The sequence below is a fragment of the Carcharodon carcharias genome, chromosome 17, assembly GCF_017639515.1.
Source record: "Carcharodon carcharias isolate sCarCar2 chromosome 17, sCarCar2.pri, whole genome shotgun sequence".
In the NCBI taxonomy this organism is placed as follows: domain Eukaryota; kingdom Metazoa; phylum Chordata; class Chondrichthyes; order Lamniformes; family Lamnidae; genus Carcharodon; species Carcharodon carcharias.
In genome coordinates this window covers 6404221-6425813 of record NC_054483.1, presented here as the reverse complement: position 1 = coordinate 6425813, position 21593 = coordinate 6404221, and the positions used below count along the sequence as shown (strand labels likewise).

The 21593-nt window shown below is 48.2% G+C and overlaps 1 protein-coding gene across 1 annotated transcript in view; it reads right to left on the bottom strand.

Moving 5' to 3' along the window:
- Nucleotides 1-21593, bottom strand: part of LOC121290057 (myoferlin-like) — a 119648-nt gene that overhangs the window by 56036 nt on the left and 42019 nt on the right. The window contains exons 19-27 of the mRNA XM_041210213.1: nucleotides 20252-20429; nucleotides 18810-18934; nucleotides 17092-17192; nucleotides 13281-13473; nucleotides 10482-10637; nucleotides 6461-6592; nucleotides 1935-2098; nucleotides 1083-1197; nucleotides 142-244 (exon numbers count right to left, since the gene is read on the bottom strand). Of these exons, the coding sequence (XP_041066147.1) occupies nucleotides 142-244; nucleotides 1083-1197; nucleotides 1935-2098; nucleotides 6461-6592; nucleotides 10482-10637; nucleotides 13281-13473; nucleotides 17092-17192; nucleotides 18810-18934; nucleotides 20252-20429 (1267 nt within the window). The remainder of the gene's footprint in view (nucleotides 1-141; nucleotides 245-1082; nucleotides 1198-1934; nucleotides 2099-6460; nucleotides 6593-10481; nucleotides 10638-13280; nucleotides 13474-17091; nucleotides 17193-18809; nucleotides 18935-20251; nucleotides 20430-21593) is intronic.

Here is a 21593-nt window from a genome sequence, read left to right as displayed (position 1 = left end):
TGTCATAAAGAGAGCCACGTTCATCAATAATTCAGAAAGGTTCAGAGGTAAGTGAATGAAGACTAGTTAATAGTTCAACGGTGAAATGTGTTTGGTCAGAGAAATGTGTTTGGTCAGATTCAATGGCACGTGCCAACTTACCCTGCTCGTCTACAGCCCGATAGAAGTCCAGGCTCCATTCCTCCTTCCATTCCCACCCAACAGGGCATTCAATATCTTCTATCGGGATGTGTCTATTCCCTTTCTGAGAGACACAAAAGAAACCAAACAGTGATCCAGAGTTGAAGCTTCTTCCTATAACACTTTTAAAGCACAACAAAAAAATTAAATGGTGGAAACCATGTTGTAAAGTTCTGGTTAAGGCCACAACTGGTCCAGTTCTAGTCATTTAAAGGAAGAAGTGTGAGGGTCCTTGAGAGGGTGTGGAGGGGATTTACCAGAATGGTTCCAGGAATGAGGGATTTTAACTACAAGGTTGGGTTGGAGAAGCTGGGACTGTTCTCTTTGGAGCAAAGGAGATTGAGGGGAGATTTGATAGATGTGGACAAGATTCTGACAGGTTTAGATAAGGTAGACAAAAAAAAGCTGTTCCCATTGGCTGATGGTACAAGGATTAGGGGAACACAGATTTAAAGTTTTGGGCAAGAGATACAGGGTGGGGGGAATGTGAGGAAGAACATTTTTACACGAGTGGGAATGAGTGGAACTTGCTGCCTATGAGGGTGGTCCAAGTAGAGCCGGTGAATGATTTTAAAAGGAAATTGGATGGGCACCTGAGGAATAAGCTTGCAGGGTTACAGGGATAGACCGGGGGGAATGGGACTGTCTGGATTGATCTACAGAGAGACAGCATGGACTCAATGGGCCAAATGGCCTCTTTCTGTGCTGGAATGACTCTATGATAGTTTGCCCTTTTATCTCTGGGATCTAGACTGGAACCCAGCCCAGTCCTATAAGGTGCAAGTCTTTCTTCTTGGCTCTTCCTGAGGACTCTGATGGTGCTATTTCCGCGTTGTGCAACTTTCAACTGCTGAACACATTTCGATTTGATTTCTACAAAGACAGAGTTGTGAAACACCCACTACATCTGTGTACTGTTCCAAAGCTGTGCTCCATTCTCCTCCAGCCAAATAGGTTTCGTTTTCATAAACATCATCGGTATATTCATTGTGACCTGCATCAGCGCCAAACAACAAGCTGTTAAAAAGGGGGAGAAAGAGTAAGAGGCCATCAGCGACATCTCCAACAAAGGGAATCATCCTCAACTCTCTCTGTTTTAAAGTCCCTCACTAACTCATTCTTTTCCAGAACCTCAAGAACATGGAACTCGCTCCCCTCTCTCAATCGTTCTTTACTCCTCTGGTGCACAGGCTTTCAGCACCCATCTCCATCACCAGCTCCATAATGGACAAGCAGGCTCGACCATTGCATTGTCAACTGCAGCTCAGTGGGTAGCATGCATTCCTTGAGTCAGAAGGTTGAGGGTTCAAGTCCCACTCCAGTACGATAGAGTACAGCACTGTCAGAAGTACTATCTTTCAAATGACATGTTAAACAAAGTTCAGTACTGGAGGTAGAGCCCAAGGCTCTAGTTAAGGAAGAGCAATGGAGGTCTCCTTGGTGTCCTGACCAAAATTTATCCCTCAACCAACATTGCTAAAATAGATTATCCCGTCATTTACCTCATTGCTTTTTGTGGGAGCTTGCTGTGTGCAAATTTGGCTGCCACGTTTCCTACATTACAATTGTGAATTTTAAAAATATTTAATTAGCTCCAAAGTGGTTGCGATGTCCTGAAATTATGAAGGGCGCTATAAAAGCGCAAGTCTTTCTTTATTTGGAGTTTCTCAATTTTAAACCAAAATCCACGCCAGTGAAAAGGTTTTGGAATCCTTCCCCTCCCCTAGGCCTAATAAGGCATAAAGCAAACTCACCACCGCTCAGGATCGATGGTCCATTTTCCATCCCACTGCCAGCCCTTTAGAGGATAGAAGTCCTTTTTTGACAGCCGCATTTTACCCATCGCATCGGAGAATGTCGGATGCTGCAGCAACCCACTGGTGCCCCAGTGGCCCATGACTTTTGCCTGGTTTTCATACTACAAATAAAACCAGAAACAGCAAACATGAAGTAGATGCATGCAGCTCTCGTGAAGGCTTAGTTGTATCCTATGCTCGCTGTAACTACTCTCCTGTTCACTGTAACTACCCTCACACTCACTGTAACTATATTCCACTCACTGTAACTACCCTCCCGCTCACTGTAACTATATTCCACTCACTGTAACTACCCTCCCGCTCACTGTAACTATATTCCACTCACTGTAACTACCCTCCCGCTCACTGTAACTATATTCCACTCAGAATCACAGAATCACACAGTGCAGAAGAGGCCCTTCAGCCCATCGAGTCTGCACCGATACGTCAGAAACACCTGACCTACCTACCTAATCCCATTTACCAGCACTTGGCCCATAGCCTTGAATGTTATGACGTGCAAGTGCTCATCCAGGTACTTTTTAAAGGATGTGAGGCAACCTGCCTCCACCACCCTCCCAGGCAGTGCATTCCAGACTGTCACCACCCTCTGGGTAAAAAAGTTTTTCCTCACATCCCCCCTAAACCTCCTGCCCATCACCTTGAACTTATGTCCCCTTGTGACTGACCCTTCAACTAAGGGGAACAGCTGCTCCCTATCCACCTTGTCCATGCCCCTCATAATCTTGTACACCTCGATCAGGTTGCCCCTCAGTCTTCTCTGCTCCAACGAAAACAACCCAAGTCTATCCAACCTCTCTTCATAAGTTAAATGTTTCATCCCAGGCAACATCCTGGTGAATCTCCTCTGCACCCCCTCCAGTGCAATCACATTCTTCCTATAATGTGGTGACCAGAACTGCACACAGTACTCCAGCTGTGGCCTCACCAAGGTTCTATACCACTCCAACACGACCTCCCTACTATTGTAATCTATGCCTCGATTGATAAAGGCAAATGTCCCATATGCCTTTTTCACCATCCCAATAACATGCCCCTCCGCCTTCAGAGATCTATGGACACATACGCCAAGGTCCCTATGTTCCTCAGAACTTTCTAGTACCATGCCATTCATTGAATACTTCCTTGTCAAATTACTCTTTCCAAAATGTATCGCCTCACACATTTCAGGGTTAAATTCCTTCTGCCACTTATCTGCCCATTTGACCATCCCATCTATATCTTCCTGTACCCAAGACACTCAACCTCACTGTTAACCACCCGGCCAATCTTTGTGTCATTCGCGAACTTACTAATCCTACCACCCCCACCCACCCCCCACATAGTCATCTATGTCGTTTACATAAATAACAAATAATAGGGGACCCAGCACAGATCCCTGTGGTGCACCACTGGACACTGGCTTCCAGTCACTAAAGCATCCTTCTGTCATCACCCTCTGTCTCCTACAACTAAGCCAATTTTGAATCCACCTTATCAAATTACCCTGTATCCCATGTGAATTTGCCTTCTTTACAAGTCTCCCATGTGGGACCTTGTCAAAGGCTTTGCTGAAATCCATATAAACTACATCAACTGCGCTACCCTCATCTACACACCTGGTCACCTCCTCAAAACATTCAATCACATTTGTTAGGCATGACCTCCCTCTGACAAAGCCATGCTGACTATCCCTGATCAAACCTTGCCTCTCCAAGTGGAGATAGATTCTCTCCTTCAGAGTTTTCTCCAATAGTTTCCCTACCACTGACGTGAGACTCACTAGCCTGTAGTTCCCTGGCTTATCTCTACAACCCTTCTTAAACAACAGAACCACATTAGCTGTTCTCCAGTCCTCTGGCACATCCCCCGTGGCCAGAGAGGAATTAAAAATTTGGGTCAGAGCCCCTGCAATCTCCTCCCTTGCCTCCCTCGGCAGTCTGGGACACAAATCATCTGGACCTGGATATTTGTCCACTTTTAAGCCTGCCAACACCTCTAATACCTTGTCACTCCCTATATCAATTTGCTTAAGAACCTCGCAGTCTCTCTCCCCGAATTCGATACCTTCATCCTCATTCTCTTGGGTGAAGACAGATGTGAAGTATTCATTTAACACTCTACCGATGTCCTCTGGCTCCACCCATAGATTGCCCCCTTGTTCCCTTATGGGCCCTACTCTTTCCCTGGTTATCCTCTTCCCATTGATATACTTATACAATATCTTGGTATTTTCCCTACTTTTACCAGCCAGAGCTTTCTCATATCTCCTCTTTGCTCTCCTAATTGCTTTCTTAAGCTCCACTCTGCACTGTCTGTACTCCACTAATGCCTCCGCTGATTTGCTTCCCTTGTACCTGCTAAAAGCCTCTCTTTTCCTTCTCATCATAAGCTGAATATCTCTGGTCATCCATGGTTCTCTGGGCTTGTTACTCCTTCCAATCACCCTAGAGGGAACATGTTGAGCCTGTACCCTCCCCATATTCTTTTTGAACACCCTCCACCATTCCTCTCTAGATTTCCCCAAAAGTAACTGTCCCCAGTCTACCTTGGCCAGATCCTGCCTTATTTTACTAAAATCCACTCTCCCCCCATCCAAAATATTTTTTTGCAACTTGTCGATTTCTTTGTCCACAACAAACTTAAACTGTGCCATGTTGTGGTCACTATCACTAAAATGCTCCCCCACCACCACCTCAGCCACCTGTCCAGCTTCATTCCCCAGAATTAGGTCCAGCAATACACCGTCCCTTGTTGGACCCTCTACATGTTGACCTAAAAAGTTCTCCTGTATACATTTCAAGAAATCCACTCCGTCTAAGCCCATAACACTATGTCTATCCCAATTAATGTTGGGAAAGTTGAAATCACCTAATATAATTACCCTATTGTTATTGTTTTTACACAGCTCCACAAATTGTGCACATATTTGCTCCTCAATTTCTCACTGACTATCTGGGGGTCTATAATAAACACTTAATAACGTGGTTGTCCCTTTTTTATTCCTAAGCTCTACCCACAAAGCTTCATTTGATGCCCCTCCAAGATATCATCTTTCCTTACTGCAGTAACTGACTCCTTAACTAATAATGCAATGCCTCCTCCTCTTTTACCCCCGTCCCTGTCTCACCTGAAGATTCTTTATCCTGGAATATTGAGCTGCTAATCCTGCCCCTCGCTCAACCATGTCTCAGTGATGGCTACTATATCACAATTTCACATGTCAATCCTCACCCTTAACTCATCCGTTTTACTTGTAATACTCCTGGCATTAACGTAGAGGCCATCCAGCCTTGCCTTACTCCCTTGAAGCTTATTGCAGCTGTACTCCCTCTGACTTGATTGTTTTACTGTATTATGATGTGTCCCTATTCTGCTAACATTCTTTCTCCCTTCCCCCGCTGAATTAGTTTAAACTCCTCCCAACAGCACTAGCAAACCCGCCCGCAAGGATGTTAGTCCCACTCACTGTAACTATCCTCCCACTCACTGTAACCATATTCCACTCACTGTACCTATCCTCGCGCTCACTGTAACTATACCCCTGTTCACTGTAACTATATTCTACTCACTGTAACTACCCTCCTGCTCACTGTAATTATATTCCACTCACTGAAACTACCCTCCTGCTCACTAACTATATTCCACTCATTGGAACTATACTCCATTCACTGTAACTATCCCCCCACTCACTGTAACCATATTCCGTGCACTGTAACTATATTCCGTTCACTGTAACTATATTCCGTTCACTGTAACTACCCTCCCGCTCACTGTAACTATATTCCGCTCACTGTAACTATCTTCCTGCTCACTGTATCTACACCCCTGCTCACTGTAACAATCCTCCCGCTCACTGTAACTATATTCCACTCACTGTAACTATCTTCCTGCTCACTGTATCTACACCCCTGCTCACTGTAACAATCCTCCCACTCACTGTAACTATATTCTGCTCACTGTAACTATCTTCCTGCTCACTGTATCTACACCCCTGCTCACTGTAACAATCCTCCCGCTCACTGTAACTATATTCCACTCACTGTAACTATCCTCCCACTCACTGTAACTATATTCCGTTCACTGTAACTATCCTCCCACTCACTGTAACTATATTCCGTTCACTGTAACTATATTCCGCTTACTGTAACTATATTCCGCTCATGTTTTTCGCTGAAAAGTCACCCTGCCTTTAACGGGAGACACTCCAGAGAGTTTCTTCAGAAGGCAAGATGTATAAGGGGAGCTGGGAGCTACCGGGGCTGAACACAATGTTTGCTATTCGATCACACAGTCCGCCTTCAGAAATCAGAGGCGTTTCAAGCTGACAACCCTGTTGGGGATGAGGCAAGTCTCTGTCAGTGAATTCAATGGGAAAGTTGCCTTGGACGGTGTGTCTGAACCCAAGGCTACTACGCTGTTCCACAAAGCATATTTTAAAAAGAAATATACATTAAACGCCAGCCCCTACTGGCTTAACTCACTCTCTCTGCAGCGACCAAAATTTTTCCATCAATGTACTTTTCAAACTCCTCTTCGTCTGAAGACAGCCCCATCCACATCCGTACACGGAGCTGAGCGACACTCCTCATGTCGTGGGACCTGTCCAACGGTTGCTATCAACATGAGTACAAGAATTGAGACATTGTCAATGATGAAGTCTGCAGTGGTCTGACAGATATCACAGCAATTAATACACAAAGCAGTCAACGTTCATCACCTCTGGGAGATACTTTGGAAACCTTCAGACAAATATTCAGCAGACGGCATGCCAATAGTCAAAATGTAAATGAAACCATTGTCAAAATGATATGCCGTTAATCACAATGGAGATTTTAAAGCAGGATAACTTTGACTGTGTATCTCATCACTATCATAAGACTTGCTACTGCAACACTCTTAACAAAACACCCCACCTGATTGTGAAGCTAGCAGCTGCAGTACAGACTCTGCTACAAGGCTACTATGCCGTGATAGAATCATACAGCACAGAAGGAGGCCATCCGGCCCATCGTGCCTTTGCTGGCTCTTTGAAATCTATTCAATTATTCCCATTCTCCCCTGTTCTAGACTCTCCAGTCAGGGGAAAAACAGCCTGTCCACATCGACCCTGTCCGCATCCACCCTGTCCGCAATGACCCTGTCAACATCCACCCTGTCCGCATCCACCCTGTCCGCATCCACCCTGTCCGCATCCAGCCTGTCCGCATCCACCCTGTCCGCATCCACCCTGTCAACATCCACCCTGTCCGCATCCACCCTGTCCGCATCCACCCTGTCCGCATCCACCCTGTCCGCAATGACCCTGTCAGCATCCACCCTGTCCGCATCCACCCTGTCCGCATCCACCCTGTCCGCATCCACCCTGTCCGCATCCACCCTGTCCGCATCCACCCTGTCCGCATCCACCCTGTCAGCATCCACCCTGTCCGCATCCACCCTGTCCGCATCCACCCTGTCCGCATCCACCCTGTCCGCATCCACCCTGTCCGCATCCACCCTGTCCGCATCCACCCTGTCAGCATCCACCCTGTCCGCATCCACCCTGTCCGCATCCACCCTGTCCGCATCCACCCTGTCAACATCCACCCTGTCCGCATCCACCCTGTCCGCATCCACCCTGTCCGCATCCACCCTGTCCGCAATGACCCTGTCCGCAATGACCCTGTCAGCATCCACCCTGTCCGCATCCACCCTGTCCGCATCCACCCTGTCCGCATCCACCCTGTCCGCAATGACCCTGTCAGCATCCACCCTGTCCGCATCCACCCTGTCCGCATCCACCCTGTCCGCATCCACCCTGTCCGCAATGACCCTGTCAGCATCCACCCTGTCCGCATCCACCCTGTCCGCATCCACCCTGTCCGCAATGACCCTGTCAACATCCACCCTGTCTGCAATGACCCTGTCCGCATCCACCCTGTCCGCATCCACCCTGTCCGCATCCACCCTGTCCGCATCCACCCTGTCCGCATCCACCCTGTCCGCATCCACCCTGTCAGCATCCACCCTGTCCGCATCCACCCTGTCCGCATCCACCCTGTCCGCATCCACCCTGTCCGCATCCACCCTGTCTGCAATGACCCTGTCCGCATCCACCCTGTCCGCATCCACCCTGTCAGCATCCACCCTGTCAGCATCCACCCTGTCCGCATCCACCCTGTCCGCATCCACCCTGTCCGCATCCACCCTGTCCGCATCCACCCTGTCCGCATCCACCCTGTCCGCAATCACCCTGTCCGCATCCACCCTGTCCGCATCCACCCTGTCCGCATCCACCCTGTCCGCATCCACCCTGTCCGCATCCACCCTGTCAGCATCCACCCTGTCCGCATCCACCCTGTCCGCATCCACCCTGTCTGCAATGACCCTGTCCGCATCCACCCTGTCCGCATCCACCCTGTCCGCATCCACCCTGTCAGCATCCACCCTGTCAGCATCCACCCTGTCCGCATCCACCCTGTCCGCATCCACCCTGTCCGCATCCACCCTGTCCGCATCCACCCTGTCCGCATCCACCCTGTCAACATCCACCCTGTCAGCATCCACCCTGTCCGCATCCACCCTGTCCGCATCCACCCTGTCCGCATCCACCCTGTCCGCATCCACCCTGTCCGCATCCACCCTGTCAGCATCCACCCTGTCCGCAATGACCCTGTCCGCATCCACCCTGTCCGCAATGACCCTGTCCGCATCCACCCTGTCCGCATCCACCCTGTCCGCATCCACCCTGTCAGCATCCACCCTGTCCGCAATGACCCTGTCCGCATCCACCCTGTCCGCAATGACCCTGTCCGCATCCACCCTGTCCGCATCCACCCTGTCCGCATCCACCCTGTCCGCAATGACCCTGTCCGCATCCACCCTGTCCGCATCCAGCCTGTCCGCATCCACCCTGTCCGCAATGACCCTGTCCGCATCCACCCTGTCCGCAATGACCCTGTCCGCAATGACCCTGTCCGCATCCACCCTGTCCGCATCCACCCTGTCCGCATCCACCCTGTCTGCAATGACCCTCTCGAGCCCTCTGAGAATCTTATACATTTAAATGTGATTATCTCTTGTTCTTCGAAATGGAAAATGGCCTCCACAATCTTCTGTGGTAGAGAATTCCACAGGTTCACCACCATCTGAGTGAAGAGGTTTCTCCACATCTCAGTCCTAAATGGCCTACCCCCTATCCTGAGACTGTGACCCCTTGTTCTAGACCCCACCCCCCACCCCCAGTCAGAGGAAACATGATCCCCACATAATGTCTGTCCATCTCTGTCAGGATTTTATATGTTTCAATGAGATTCCCTCTGCAGTGAATACAGGCCTCGTGGACCCAATCTTTCCTCATTCGACAATCCTGCCATCCCAGGAATCAATCTGGTGAACCTTCACTGCACACCCTCTATGGCAACTACCCAGGTAGTTATGGCAAGTATATCCTTTCTGAGGTAAGGAGATCAAAACTGTACACAATACTCCAGGTGTGGTCTCACCAAGTCCCTGTATAGCTGCAGTAAGACATCCTTGCTCCTGTACTCAAGTCCTCTCACAATGAAGGCCAACACACTATTTGCCTCCTTAACCGCTTGCTGTACCTGTGCTTGCTTTCAGCAATTGGTGTACAAGGACACCCAGGTCCCTTTGTACATCAACATTTTCCAATCTATCACCATTTAAATAATATTCTACAATTCTGTTTTTCCTACCAAAGTGGATAACTTCACACATATCCACATTACACTGCATCGGCCATGTATTTGCTCACTCACTCAACCTGTCTAAATTGCCTTGAAGCCTCTTACCACCCTCCTCACTGCTCACAATCCCACCAAGTTTCATGTCGTCAGCAAACTTGGAAATATTACATTTGGTTCCCTCATCCCAATCATTGTTATGTATTGTGAATGGCTGAGGTCCAAGCATTGATCCCTTGCGGTGTCCTAACTCTGAAAAAGACCCTTTTATTCCTACTCTCTTTCCTTCTGCTAACCAATTCTCCAGTCCATAAACGATACTCCCTCCCTGCATCTTTACCGCTTCCGAACACAGGGGTGCGCTGGAATATGTATCTATATATGTATGCACGTACATGTATGCATGTGACGATTAGAAATTCTCAATCCATGCCAATATATTACCCCCAATCCCATGTGCTTTAATTTTACACATGGACCTCTTATGTGGGACTTTATCAAAAGCTTCCTGAAAATCTAAGTGCACCACATCCACTGGTTCTCCTTTATTCTGCTAAGTCCTCAAAAAACTCCAGTAGGTTTGTCAAGTATGATTTCCCTTTCATAAATCCATGTTCACTTTGTCTAATCCTGCTGATATTTTCTAACTGTCACATGCATACATAGATACATACTCCAGCACACTCGTGTGTTTGGAAGTGGTAAAGATGCAGGGAGGGAGTATCGTTCATGGACTGGGGGAGCGCTTGGAGTTTGAAATGCAGAACAAAGTCACACCTCCGGCACCAACATCCACCTGAAGGGAGCTTGGACCTACCTTCATAAACACCGTTTGGAGCATCCCACAGAATTTCCCGCAGGATTTCTCGCTGTCCTTGGAAAACAGGACCGAGTGCGCTTTAACCCGTGAGTAAGCCACCCGCTTCTCGCCGGATAGCATCCACAGAATCACGTCCGGCAGGCTGTTCTGAGGCTGCGAGGATCAGAAAGGGAGGGGAACATGTGAGCTGCTGATCGCTGCTGCTGCTGGGCTTAACATTTGCCAACTTCCACCTGCCCCCCCCCCCCCCCCCCCTCCACCACCCGCCCGCTCTGGCCAACTGGCAGCTGGTCTTTCACCGTGCACGCCGTGGGAGAACTGGTAGGCATGTTAGGTGTCGGAACGTGAGCTTTCCAGCCGCAGCAAATGGATCGTGCACGGGGAAAGAAGCCTCAACCTTGCCTTAAACCCTGCCCCGAACTGAGAACAGTCTTCATCACTCCCTTCCGATGCAAACCAACCCCCACCCGCCCCCCCCGCCACAGACCTGAACGAACGACAAAATACTGCAATGAATAAAACCCATCTGGTTCGCTCGTGTCCTTTAGGGAAGGAAACCTGTTGCCCTCACTTGGTCTGGCCTACATGTGACTCCATACCCACAGTAATGCGGTTGACTCTTGACTGCCCTCTGAATTGGCCTCGCGTGCCACTCAGTTCTAGGGCGAATCAGGGTGAGCACCAAATTCTGGCCTTGCCAGCGACGCTCACATCCCACGAAAGAATAAATTTTTAAAAACACAGGGATGCTACCTTCCTTCTCAAGTGACTGTCAGCAACTTAGGGCAAGTTATAACTAGGCTGTACGGAAATGGGTATGATCAAACAATCTGATGGAAGGCTGTTGACATGCAAGTTTAACTCAGTTTCTCCTTCTACAGATGCTGCCCGATCTGCTTCCAGCATTTCCCTTTTTCATTTAGGATTGGAGCATGAGTGCCAAGCTGTGCTTTATCTCTATTATGTAATGCCTCCAACACAACGAGGCACAACATAGCTCCAGGCCCAGAGGGTGGCAACTCCCTTTTGCGGAGCTCAGTTCTGAATGGAGGCAGCTTAAATTATTGGTGCGCAGGAGGGCAGAACAAGCCATACAACTGTTATAAAGGAACAAGAGGTGGCAAAGCTTCTGCCGAGCACTTAGTTATGTTGGAGGGAAGGGAATGGCGTTCAGCCTGAAATGTTTGAGAGGCTCAGTGTTGGGGGGTGGTGGGGGGAGGTGGAACTGGAGGGGTAGCGACAGCATGAGCCCCCACGCTCGGAAAGGAAGGGACAAAATGAGACCCCTCGCTTTCTCATCGCAAACAAACAGCCAAGGCACCAAAGACTGCTGATCAGAGCTCTATTAAACTGTGACATGGATGCTAGCTTCACCAGCGCACTCAACTCAAGGAGAATTGTGCCTTTGAGGCAACAGGGTGATTGTGCCTTTCTGACAATGCAAAGATATCAGTTGGGTCTTTTACAAAATTACAAGTATTCCATCAAAATCTTTTAAATCTTTCTCCCAATGAACTACAATGGGCAGCACTGACTGCTGTTATATGAGGCAACAGGACGTGACCCTCAATTGAAAAGTTATTAACATGGGGCTACGCCAAAATAATTTTCAGGCTTTCATTATAAGGGCCAATTTCACGGAATCATCATGGCACATGAGACCATTCGGCCCATCAAGTCTGTGCCAGCTCTCTGTGCAACAATCCAGCCGTTTCATTCTATAATTTAAGAAATTGTTGGATGAGGAAGGATCAAGGTCCAGCTGGACTCAGTTCTGATGAAAGGCCATCGACCTGAAATGTTACCTCTGATTCTCTCTTCACAGATGCTACCTGCCAGTGGGTGGAGAGCTTTGGAAATCACAGGTCCAAAATCATCTTTTTCTGCCAAACACGCCACACTTACTAAGTGTTACCAGCCGTAGCACACTCGTTTCGAAGTCAGAAAGTTGTTTTTACCTCCACCTGAGAGGGTCAGAAAGGGTTCAAGTCTCACTCCAGGATTTGAGCACAGAATCCAGGCTGATGCTCCCAGTACTAAGGGAGTGCTGGACTGTCGGAGGGTCAGTGCCAAGGGAGCGCTCCACTGTCCGAGGGTGAGTGCCAAGGGAGCGCTCCACTGTCCGAGTGTCAGTACCGAGGGTGCACTCCACTGTCCGAGGGTCAGTACCGAAGGAGCACTCCACTGTCCGAGGGTCAGCACCAAGGGAGTGCTCCACTGTCCAAGGGTCAGTACCGAGGGAGCACTCCACTGTCCGAGGGTCAGCACCGAGGGAGTGCTACAGTGTCGGAGGGTCAGTACTGAGTGAGTGCTGCACTGTTGGGGGGTCAATATGGAGGGAGTGCTGTACTGCCGGAGCATCAGTACTGAGGAGAGTGCTGGACTGTCGGAGGGTCAGTGCTGAGGGAGCGCTGCACTGTTGGGGGTTGTACTGAGGGAGCAGTGTTGATGCCATCTTTCAGATGCAAAGTCAAACTAGGGGTCCTGTTCACCCTCTCAAGTGGACATAAAAAAATCCCATGGCACCACTTCGAAGAAGAAATGGGCAGTTCTCCCAGGCCACTATTTACCCCTCAATTAACATTGCAAAAACAAGATTATCTGGTCATTGCTTTACTATGTATGGAAGCTTGCTGCATTTCCTACATTACAACATCTCTCAAGGACTCAGGAGGCTGTGAAGTTCTTTGGGATGTCCTATGGTCGTAGAAAGCATTGTAAGAAAGGCAAGTCCTTCTTTGAACAACAGTGCCTCCCTGTGGAATATCCCCCTCCCTTCGGCATCAAAGAGCAAACCTCCTCGGCTACTGACGAGAGCCTCTCGAGCCACTCTTCAACTTCAGGCAGCTTGTCCTCCACATTGATGTTTTTGTCCCTCAGTTTCTCCGCTGACTTTCTGATCTTCTTCAGGAGCGCAGTCTGCTGCTCTTGCACGTGCTGATCAAGGGCAGTCACTTGGGGAAGCCTTTTCAACTGTGGGAGTGAGCGGCTACAACAAAAGAGCAACAAAGGAGTAAAATAATCAGTACAGTCATTCAACTTTGGTTCCTCACCTGAGCAAGATGTAACAGCCAAGCATTGATATTTACAAAGCCAAGGCATTTCTTATCCTTACATTTGTGCAGCAGAGGGAATATGGGCCATAAAAGTACAAAGTAAGAGACGGGCATCATGGAGGATTGAAACTCTCCCGCTTTATGTCCCAAATTCTAGTATCCAACATGTTCAAATCCAGATAGCCAGGCAGTGAAAGACTGAACCGCAGCCAATCTTTACACACTTTTATCGCATTTACTTATGGAGATTTACATTACAAACATGTACCTCCAAACTCAACAGTTTAGTCTGCTCCTATTCATAGGTGGTCATGTGAATCCCCAGTTAATGCCCAACACTCAGTTCATATCCCATTAACACAATGCCCCCAGGTTAGTTATAGCATCAGCTAGGCTGTAAGCAGGGCCTTCCCCATCACAAGCTTCTGGGCAGTGTTTCCACTTACCAGGTACACACACTGGGACAGCCACCTTACAGAGGTGAACTTTGGGTCATTTCCCCACTGGGCATTCATACCCATCAGGAACCAGGCTCATTTCACCATGGGTTGGTACAGCCAACAGTAAGAGGCGTGTCTCATTGGAATAGGATAGCTGCCATGCTGTAAGCGCTCGAACAGTATTTGAGGACCAGGATCTCAAACCTGAGATTAAAGTCATGGTTTACCGGGCAGGAGTAATTCCCTCGCTCCTATACCTTCGTAGGCTTGGATGACCTACAGCAGGTGCCTCAAAGCACTGGAGAAGTTCCATCAGCGGTGCCTTTGCAAGATCCTTCAAATCCAATGGCAAGAAAAGCAGTCCAACAGCAGCGTCCCCTCCCACTCTGTCCAGCATCGAGGCGCTAATCACTCAAACCAGCTCCGCCGGGCTGGACATGTCGTTCATGTGCCTGCCACCAGACTCCCGAAGTAACTGCACTATTCAGAACTTGGTCACGGCAGGAGAGTCCCAGGAGGACAGCGGAAAGGCTTTCGGGGTGTCCTCAAAGCGTCCCTGAAGAGGTCAAACATGGCCGACTCATGGGAAACCCTGCTTGTGACCGACCAAAATGGAGAAGGCTCATTCGGGAAGGCAGTGAACACATCGAGAGACTTCATCAGGAATGTGCAGAAGTGACTTCAAGGTGTCAGAGGGAGCTCACAGGTCTCCAAACAACCCATCTACCCAACCCTTCAAACACCACCTGCTCGCATGTGGCAAGGTCTGCAAAACGTGCACTGAAGTTATCAGCCATTTCAGAGCCCATCAAACTGGGATGGAAGCACGTCATCCTCAATCCCTAGAGACTACCTAAAAGACAAGACTCAAACTGTGAGTGAAACTGCCCTCTCACAAGACTGCATTCCTCTTACAACCTCCATCTTTGAATTGATTTGAATTGAATTGAATTAAATTGAACTCATTAAAACGATCGCACTTTCAGAGTCAAGTTATCCAAGCCGTACAACAGTGGCGAGTGGTCCAGGTGGTTCCTTGACCAAACAACCAATTATCACCACTCAAACCCAACTAAATCAAGCAGGCTGATTACAGTGCATATGTGGTAAACATACAATGGTGTGCACAAAATGTCCACAGCGCAAAAGAAACTGGAAACCCCAATATTTATATCAAATCTCATATCTACAATGTAAAATACATCTGGGTCCTTGATTTTGTGACAAAGAATGCACATGGGTTTCCATTTTATCTCTGCCAATTTTCATTCACTCAATCAACTAAGTATTTCCTTATTTTTGCATATGCCACGCTCGGTCAATGGTGTTGGTTGCCTCCTCCAGGGGTCCCCAGCGTCACAGATGCCAGTCTTCAGTCAATTCGATTCACTCCACATGATATCAAGAAACAGCTGAAAGCACTGGATACCGCAAAGGCTATGGGCCCTGACAATATTCCAGCAATAGTGCTATAGACTTGCGCTCTTGAACTTGTCACACCCCTAGCCAATCTGTTCCAGTGTTGCTACAACACTGGCATTTACCCGGCTATGTGGAACATCCTGTACACAAAAGGCAAGACAAATCTAACTCAGCCAATTACCATCCCATCAGTCTACTCTCCATCATCAATAAAGTGATGGAAGGGGTCATGAACAGTGTTATCAGGAGGTACTTGCTTAGCAATAACCTGCTCACTGACGCTCAGTTTGGGTTCCGCCAGGGCCACTCAGCTCCTAACCTTATTACAGCCTTGGTTCAAACATGGACAAAAGAGCTGAACTTTTGAGCTGAGGTGAGAGTGACTGCCCTTGACATCAAACAGCATTTGACCGAGTGTGGCATCAAGGAGCTCTAGTAAAACTGGAGTCAATTGGAATCAGGGAGAAAACTCTCCACTGGTTGGAGTCATACCAAGCACAAAGGAAGATCATCTCAGTTCCAGGATATCACTGCAGGAGTTCCTCAGGGTAATGTTTTAGGCCTCACCATCTTCAGCTGCTTCATCAATGACCTTCCTTCCAGCATAGGGTCAGAAGTGGGGATGTTCATTGATGATTGCACAATGTTCAGCACCATTCGTGACTCCTCAGATACTGAAGCAGTCCATGTCCAAATGCAGCAAGCCCTGGACAATATCCAGGTTTGGGCTGACTAGTGGCCAGTAACATTCATGCCACACAAGTGCCAGGCATTGACCATCTCCAACAAGAGAGAATCTAACCATCTATCTTTGACATTCAATGGCATTACCTTCGCTGAATTATCCACTATCGACATCCTGGGGGGGTTACCATTGACCAGAAACTGAACTGGACTAGCCATATAAATACTGTGGTTACAAGAGCAGGTCAGAGGCTAGGAATCCTGTAGCGAGTAACTCACCTCCTGACTCCCCAAAGCCTGTCCACCATCTACAAGGCACAAGTCAGGAGTGTGATGGAATATTCTCCGCTTGCCTGGATGAGTGAAGCTTCATCATCTCCCAGACACAGCAGCCCACTTGATTGGCACCATGTCCACAAACACTCATCCCTCCACCACCGATGCACAGTAGCAGCAGTGTGTGTACCATCTACAAGATGCACTGCAGGAATTCACCAAACCTCCTTAGACAGAACCTTCTAAACCCATGACCTCTACCATCTACAAGGACAAGGGCAGCAGATAGAGGGGAACACCACCTCCTGGAAGACCCCCTCCAAGCCAATCACCATCCTGACTTGGAAATATATCACCATTCGTTCACTGTTACTGGGACAAAATCCTGGAACTCCCTTCCTAACAGCACTGCGGGTGTACCTACACCACATGGACTGCAACAGTTCAACAACCTTCTCAAGGGCAATAGGGATGGGCAATAAATGCTGGGCTTGCCAGCGATGTCCACATCCCGTGAAAGAATAAATAAAGCAAAGAGACTGAACAGCTTTAAACAAAAATGGCAGACAGTTGAGATTGAAAGGCACCCTGAAGGTCACCAGAGGGGCAGGTGAGGGAGCAGACAGGGCAGACCTTCATCTGATCAGTCGGTGATGCCCTTTGGTGCCGAATGGCGATTGTTGAGCACACCGTTGGATTTTTGGGGGCTTGGTTTCATGTGCCACCTACCTGCAGTCCTTCACCATCCGGTCGAGCATCTTCACCCACATTCCAGTGAGGCGAGTCCCTTCAGATGGCAACATTGTCCTGATGTCTTCTATGTTGGTTCTCTATAACACAGTGTGGCATCAAAGACATTACCATCTCAGTGAATGTGATGTTTCTACCCACCCTGCTAATCAGGCATCACTGGGGCAGATAATCCCCACGAGAGTTGCGAGCGTTAGCGGATTGGTGCCAGTTTAAACACAAGGCTTGAGATTGCATTCCATTGGAACATCAAGCACTGCAGGTAGCGGGCACCCAATCTGCAAATACCCTTTTAGTGCCCATTGTGAGGAACTTCTGCCCCACTGACCCTTCCCGAGGGAACCCTCCGTACCTTCTTTAAGTCTGGACATTGAGGGGCGGATTCTCACCAGCTGCTTGGAGGTGGCTCAGGTGGTGGGGGTCAGAGAATGCGTGAGAATTGTCCATCAGGTTGCCCACCTGATGCATTCCCACCTCTGCCAATATTGCCAGGAGTGGGTGAGCAGGTAGAGAAGGAGTGCCAATTACCTGATCAACCGGGGCCAATTTGAGGATGTCACCGGGATCTTACCAGCTGCGGTCAGGCCCCACACTGCGGGCAAAACCTGGTGAAACCTGCTCGCCGTCCTTAATTGGACGGACACGCGCAGACGGCTTTTTAATTGGCCGCCTCCAGTAAGAGGGCAGGCAGGCATCACCAGTGGGGTCGTGACCTGCTTTTGACCTCTGGAAACTTTAGGACAGCAAGGTTCCACCCTTGGTGTCAGAAGGCTGTTCAACTGCAGCAGTAACGTGCTTCAGTGACTGTCCTCCTCATTTGAATGCCATGCACAGATGAGATTCTTTCTTCAACTTCCTTTCAGCCAAAAGTTACAATCAGGGCACCGTGACAACACAGTTGACTGGCACGGCACAGGGTGGAAGACCTAGGCTAGTTTTCCATGTGGCTGTTTCACGCCCTCCTCCCTGGAGCTTAGGGTTGATTCACTTTCTCCAAGCAAGGGTAAAAAGGGAGAAATGAATGTCATGGAAATGAAAGTCAGGGAATTCTGCAACTCTACCCCACCAAAAAAAAAACACTCTTGAGGCTGGTGGGCCAATTGAATTTCTTCAGGACACAGATGGATAGATTTTTGCTGGCCAAGGATTATGGAACCAAGGCGGGCAAATGGAGCGAAGGTACAGATCAATTATTTGAATGGCAGAACAGGCTCGAAAGGCTGAAGCATCACCTCCCATTCCCTACAAAGTGGCATACAGCTGGAGAAATATGATAGTGTAAAACTGATTAACGTGGTGATCGAGCAAAGCCTGGAGGTGGTTATTCGCGAATTAATTAACAAAGCGCAATAACGAATCAATCATCGATGCATTGATCAAATCCTCCATTCCACAACCCCCCAGCAATTTCTGCTTTTGTTTCAGCTTCTGCACAGTAGAAAAATCCTGAGGATCTGCAGCTTTGGAGTGGAGGCGACAGCGAGAGAACCCGGGGAAATCATGAAATGAAAGGCAGGAAAACAGTCTGCAGGTCTGGCATCGTCTGTGAGGGGGGTGGGGGAGGTGGCAGGAAGAGAAACAGAGTTAACACTTCAGGTCAATGACCTCTTGTCAGGACTGTTCTGAAAACGTTAACGTGCTCCTCTTGCCACAGGGGCCGCCAGACCTGCTGCTTTGAGCTGCCATAAAGTACTCACCAGTTTGTCAATGATTTTAAGGAGAATGTTTAACCTATCGAGTCTGTGGTCGATGTTTTCCCAGTACGATGTCAGAGCCACCACTGGCTTGGTGTCACACCAGGGGAGGTAGTAATAGTAGTTACCTGCGAAGACATGGTGAGTTAAATTTTCACAAAAAGCTGGGGAGAGATTAGTGCTCCCTGAAAGTAGCGGCGATGTTCATTCGCCACTGTTTAAAAATAAGGGGTCACGCATTTAGGACAGTGATGAGGAGAATTTTTTTCTCTAAGAGGTGTCGTGAGTGCTGGGAACTCTCTTCCTCAAAAGATGCAGGGTCTTTGAATATTTTTAAGGCGGGGTCGGTAGATTCTTGATAAGCAAGTGGGTGAAAGGTTATTGGGGCTAGCTGGGAATGTGGGGTTGAGGTTACAATCAATCAGCCATGATCTCATTGAATGGTGGAGCAGGCTCAAAGGGTTGAGTGGCCTACTCCTGCCCCCAATTTGTATATTTGTATTATCTTGTTCATGGGCTTTCTCAAATTGCTGCTTTGGAAATGCCTAATGTCACCGGGAAACAAACTTCAGGTTCAAGTGAAATTACTACAAGGGACATCTTTGTTTACCTCATGCAAGTGAGAGCTTATAGTGATGATATTATTAACAGAACAGAAACAGGCCATTTGGCTCAACAGTGATCCCATTCCACACAATGCACTTCCCACCCTTCTTCATCTCACCCGATCACCATATCCCTCTATTCCTTTCTTCCTTGTGTGTTTATCTTGCTTCCTCTTAAACGTATCTATAATATTCACCTCAACCATTCCACCTGGTGGTGGGTTCCACAATCCCACCGCTCTCTAGGTTAAAAACCTTTCTACTGAAATCCCTATTAGACTAATTAGTGGCCACCTTCTATCTGGGAAGTCTTGTGGCGTAGTGGGCAGTGACCCAGTCTCTGAGCCAGAAGCCCTAGGTTCAAATCCCACTCCAGGACTTGATGGCCAAGGAAGGTATGCTCATAATGCAGCCAAACAGGTTGAGTATCAACCTGAAAATCCTTCCAACACATGCCAATAGCAGGTGGTAAGAGTGGAAGAGATTCCTTGTCAACCATGTGATGGAAAGTATGTTGGAGTCTCTACCATCACTATCCACAGCTCCAGCCAACAACGTGCATGTAAGAGTGCCTGTTGCCACAACAACTCTGAGTGACCTGTAACAGACCACCACCATATGACCCTTAGTTTTGCGGGGGGGGTAGGATGGAAGGGGGGATTTGAAGAAGTACTTTGCTATAAAGACACTAATTTCACTGCAAGCATTTTGCAGGCTTGGCTCACAAGAATTGCCTAACGGAAGAAGGGAATTTGAAAAGAATTCACCGCCAGCCTATTTTAATCCTTCTTGTTCAGCAGGTGTGTGATCTGCTTTCATACCACTGATGCAGTCTCTTACCATCAAACATGGTCTGGCTGTACTGCGTGGTGGACGCATGAAGTTTACATGACTTGTCAAACTTGTTGCCATAATTCCCCACGCTGACCTCGAACTGGACCGGCTCCTTGATATCCTGCATTTGCGTAGCCGAATAGAACACCACGCAGAGGCTGTACCTCCGCCTCTGCAAGTATTTCTGAAACCATGCAATCAAAGAGACGTTGTCATGTCTTCCTACACTAACAACAGCTTTCATTTCTATAGTACCTTTAACGTCACAAAGGCCTAATCAGACAACATCTGGCACCGAGCCACCTATAGACATATTAGGACAATGGACTGAAAAAGTCAGTAGAAAAGCAACATTTAAGGGGCATCTTAAAGGAGGAAAGTAAGGGGGGAGGAGGTTTAGAGAGGGAACTTCAGAGCTAGGGGCTCAGGCAGATGAAGGCACAATGTTTTTTTTAATTCATTCTTGGCTTGTGGAGTCGCTGACAGGGCCGGCATGGCGCCCATCCCTAATTACCCTCGAGAAGGTGGGCTGTGAGCTGTCTTCTTGAACCGCCGCAATCCAGGTGGTGTAGGTACACCCAGAGTGCTTTTTCTGGAGCGGTTTGACTCAAATGAGTGGCTTGCTGGGGCCATTTTAGGGGGCAGTTAAGAATCAACCACATCGCTGTGGGTCTGGAGTCACATGCAGGCTGGAACGGGTAGCAACAGCAGATTTCCTTCCCTGAAGGAATTAGTGAACCTGACGGGTTTTTGCAACCAATCCGGTGGTTTCGTGATCGTTATTAATGAGGCTTATTTATAGTCCAGGTTTATTAATTAATTGAATTTAAATTCATCCAGCTGCCATGGTGGGATTTGAACTCATGTCTCCGGAGCATTGCTCCAGACCTCTGGGTTCCTTGTCCAGTAACATAACTGCTCTGTTACCATTAATGGTGAAGGGGGTTACAGAGATAGGGAGGGTGCGAGGTCACAGAAGGATTTGAAACCAAGAATGAGAACTTTAAAATTGATCCAATGTAGGTCAACAAACATAGGGATGATGGGTGAATGGGAAGGTACAACACCAGTTATAAGAGGCAGGGCCAGTGAGTGGGCTTCATATGATTAAGCTCCTATGTATGCACACAGTTCAGTCAAGTACAGATAAAGAACTCTTCGAGACTGAAGAAAATGAGATTTGAAGGGTCCTTCTGTAGAACTTGGGAATTTAATCCTGTCTACATCATATGCTGCCATTAGTAATTTGAGAGTGGTCTAATTTATACCAGGCACTTCAAACACAGAAATGAGAACACTCAGACAAACACTTGCTCTTCTATACAAGCAATCCACAATTCCTGAGACC